General features: G+C 33.3%; 1 protein-coding gene across 1 annotated transcript in view; it reads right to left on the bottom strand.

Moving 5' to 3' along the window:
* RXFP1 (relaxin family peptide receptor 1) overlaps positions 1 to 3,853 on the bottom strand; it is an 83,989-nt gene that overhangs the window by 22,437 nt on the left and 57,699 nt on the right. Inside the window, exon 5 of the mRNA XM_019667496.1 lies at positions 722 to 793. Coding sequence (XP_019523041.1) covers positions 722 to 793 — 72 coding nt within the window. The remainder of the gene's footprint in view (positions 1 to 721; positions 794 to 3,853) is intronic.

Here is a 3,853-nt window from a genome sequence, read left to right as displayed (position 1 = left end):
TGAAACCAATATTGGTATGAAAATGAAACTAGGAATTCTGAGATGGTTTCTAGATAGTGTAATTCAGGCATAAAATACTTAAACCCAACAGTTCAAGCATATGATAATATGATTTCGTGACTAGGGCCATTATGGATTTTGAGAGTACATACATCGCCCTAAACTGAAGAGAAGCTAGCATGTCAGATACTACTTAAGGCTAAAATAACACTCAACCTGCAAGGCAGATGCAAAAATGAAATTAAGTCTCCAAAACAATATGCTGGGGGTTTTAAGCCACAAGAACTTGCTATCTTAGGTGGAGGCTGAGTTTGTAAACACATGGAAGAAACGTCTTCATTATCTAATCTTGACTGCAGATCTTGTAAAAGCCCTTCGCATCTTTCTCTAAAGTGGGTGTTAAAGAGAGATCCACTGTAGAATAGTGCAGAGAGTAAAACCTCAGGAGGATGCTCATTTAGGCAGAGTATGGCAGGAGTCCCTGCATGCATACATTTTCTAATTTCTTTGGGCATCTAAGATTTTTCTAGAACGGCTTCTAGAACTATTTTTTTTTTTTTAAAGTTACTTGGTTGTCTCCAGCTAACAGCTAAATAATTCCCCAGAGAGGGATTCGATTTAAGCAGTACTATAGTGTTTGGTTTCCAATGAAGTGGGCAGAAACAGCTGTGCAAAAAAAGTGTTAGTTAATTTTAATACCAGGAATTAAATTTTTTCTTACAGTTTCTGAAGATCATGGTACTTCTTAAAGCCATTAGGAGGAAGTTTTCTTATTAAGTTCCACTGAAGTGACCTGAAATAAAGGCAAATTTTGGTTCTTAAAGTTTTTTTATCTTTATTTTTAAACTGTAACAAATGGATAATTATAAACTCTATCGACTTTAGTAGCAGCTTTCAGGAAATATTTTGTTTTACGATGTCATAGTCATATTCATAGTATCAGTTGAAACAGGTCTAACTGATTTCATATTATTAAAGATATTCTCTTTTCTTAAATTAGGTTACAACATTGTAATTCTGACAAGAAAATTTAAAAATAATAAAATTGGGGAAATAATTTTTAGTTATGTTCTTTTCTTTTTTTCTTTACCAAACATTAGACAGCATCCCAGTTTTTGAGTGACAATAAAAATAGTGTTTTCCATTTAAAACACATTCAAGAACTTAAGTAACTTTATATTCCCAATATTTCATTGCTTACATTCCACGATCTTTGCTTCCTTTTGAAATTAGTTATGAAGGAAACTGTCCATTGGTACAAACAATTGAACGATCTTTATTCAATAAGTGATCCCCCTTTAATTTTTAATAAATTACATAGAAAGATTTTCCCTGCAGTCACAATTTGAAAAGCAGCTTAACACAGACCGGGTCCACTTCATTGTGGTTGTATTGAAATGGACTTAAACTTTTAATTTTTTTTTAAAGAAAAGCAATGTGATGTCGTAGGAACAAAATAAAACAAGCAAAAAAACTTCTCAACCCTTGCAGCTGGAGTCCCTTGCACAAATTAGACATATGCATATTCTTTCCATGTCAGTTTCTTTTTTTTTAACTGTGAAGGAATGGATTTGGACTAGATTACCTCTTATATGATGTTACTATTATTACTATCATATAAGATGATGGAACAGGTGCTCATTGATAAATGAGCAATAGACTGCATTTTCTGGAGTTTGACGGCTGTGGGATAAACACTTGGAAATACTTGATTGACATAAAGAACTCAGGTTAAGACAGTGTAATACAACAGGCACTAACAACATTAGTTGTTACGTTGGTTTTGACCAGTTTGCTCAAACTTAGTAATGAATCTTTCTTAAAGAAAAAAATTTTTCAGACTACCCAGGACACATTTTTGGAATCTAGTTTGAGAAGCAATGTTCGAGTGTCTAGAAGAGCATGCATTCTCAACAAGGGTGTTATAATTCAAAAGTGGTGAAAATTGGTTCTTAGGGAGTGAAAATTCTCTTTTTCAATGACTAATGAACAGTATACAGAAATATAGTATATCTGTAGTATTAAAATTTCACAGGAAGGGACAAACAGGAAAAAAGTCTAAAAAGGCTTTGGCGGGGGGGGGGGCAATATTTTGAAAGAAAAAAGGTTAAGAAACACTGTTCCAGACTATACAAATCAATCACTTGATTTTTTTTTTTTAAATGAATGAATACCAAAAGTTGATTAACTAACTAGTAAGCCTCTCTTCAAATCACTCTTAGCTGCCGGTTGTTACCAAACATTCCTTCCTTTCTTATATTAGCTAATTGAGAATCCTTTTTCTACTAATAATTCTCACTTGGCTTAGATCCTCAATTCTGCTTTATATCATGTTTAAATGTTTATGTTGTATAAAGATAAATTGTTAAATATTTGAGTTTGATTTAAGGATATTGATGAAAGTTTAAGTGTGGTCGTTCTCAAAAATGTATTCATTGATTTTCTCAACAAACATGTTTGGATGCCCCTTTTTGCATTTTGGGGAAAAAAGATAATATCCCTGCTCTTAACAAGCTTATATTCTATTTGGATGACAACATTTTATCTATAAGCAGAAATTTTTCTTTGAATAATAACTTCAGTCTTACACACAGGGCTAAAAAAGCAATCAGCTTGCTTTACTTTTTTATTGTATTTACTTGTAAATTCAATTCAAAAACATTGTTTAGCGCTTGTTATACACTGTTAGGAATATTGGAAAATATATAGAAAAACCATGTTTTAAGTTTCCATGGAATTTATGGGATTTCATTTTTTCTGGTAGAGAAGATCAGGACCCCAATCTCTATAGTCCAAGGAAGAACGTTTCATATACTTAAAAGGGGCATAAGTGAAATCCTATGAGAAAACCCCAGAGGGAGGGGTTAATTGCACCTGAGTGGGAAGGTTACTCCACAGGGAAGGAAGGATCAATTAAGGTCTCCTAAATAATGTTTCTTAGAAATTGGCGTTTTTACTAATTGTGCCCAAGATTTATAGGCTTCTTTTTTTCTAAAGAATGCCAAATATTTTCACAAATAGCATTATCTATATTTTCATAGTACCCCATTGAAATGGAAGGAGGTAGATATTATTTATTATTCTCATTTACTCAGACAAACCAAAATACTTTTTAATATCACAGGTTCTTGTATTTTAAAATTTAATATTCCAAGTTTTACTCTTCACAAAGTGAAGTGTGTGAGCAGCTGCTAGTTTTATTGTTATTGTCAAAGCTAGCTCTAGTTTTTATAAAGCTCTTACTAGAGTATGTAGTTTTAATGGTTACATTCCAGGACCTTAAAGTCAGCTCTTACACAGTCAACGTTAATGTTTAGCAAGCTGGAACAATGCATGCCTAGCCATATTTATCTGTCGCTTTTGTTTATTACAGTAGCATTCATGTGAAACAGCTTCAAAAAAAACCCAACTTCAACAAAAATTACTTGCATTATTGGCTTCTTTGATACTTCACTTTTTTGTGACTTAGTCCATGTCTGATATTTCCCTGATAGTGCCAACTCAAAATAATGAATGAGCTCAGCAACAAAGTTTGATATTTCCTCTCCTAATGTATTTGCTGGAAAGCCGAGGGTCCCTTTTCTCTATGGAACTGAACAGAGACTGGGACAAGATGTGATTCTGAGTCAGTGTTCTGCAGAGGAAAGTAGAAATGGACAACCTGAATCAAGCCTGCTCAACCCAAAGTGCCAGAAAATGCTATTTTTCAACACAAAATAAAATAGAGGTTCCAGACATAAACTGAGCTTCACGCTCACATTTCCAAATGTCTGTTGGAAATTTCCACTGAGTGACCTGTTCTCCTTAAATTGAAAGAAAAATCTAAAATTGGAGTCCTAATCTCCCCCACTTA

This window comes from Hipposideros armiger, unplaced genomic scaffold (assembly GCF_001890085.2).
Source record: "Hipposideros armiger isolate ML-2016 unplaced genomic scaffold, ASM189008v1 scaffold_498, whole genome shotgun sequence".
Classification (NCBI taxonomy): domain Eukaryota; kingdom Metazoa; phylum Chordata; class Mammalia; order Chiroptera; family Hipposideridae; genus Hipposideros; species Hipposideros armiger.
Note: the sequence above shows the minus strand (reverse complement) of the source record. Positions and strands in the feature narration are given on the sequence as shown.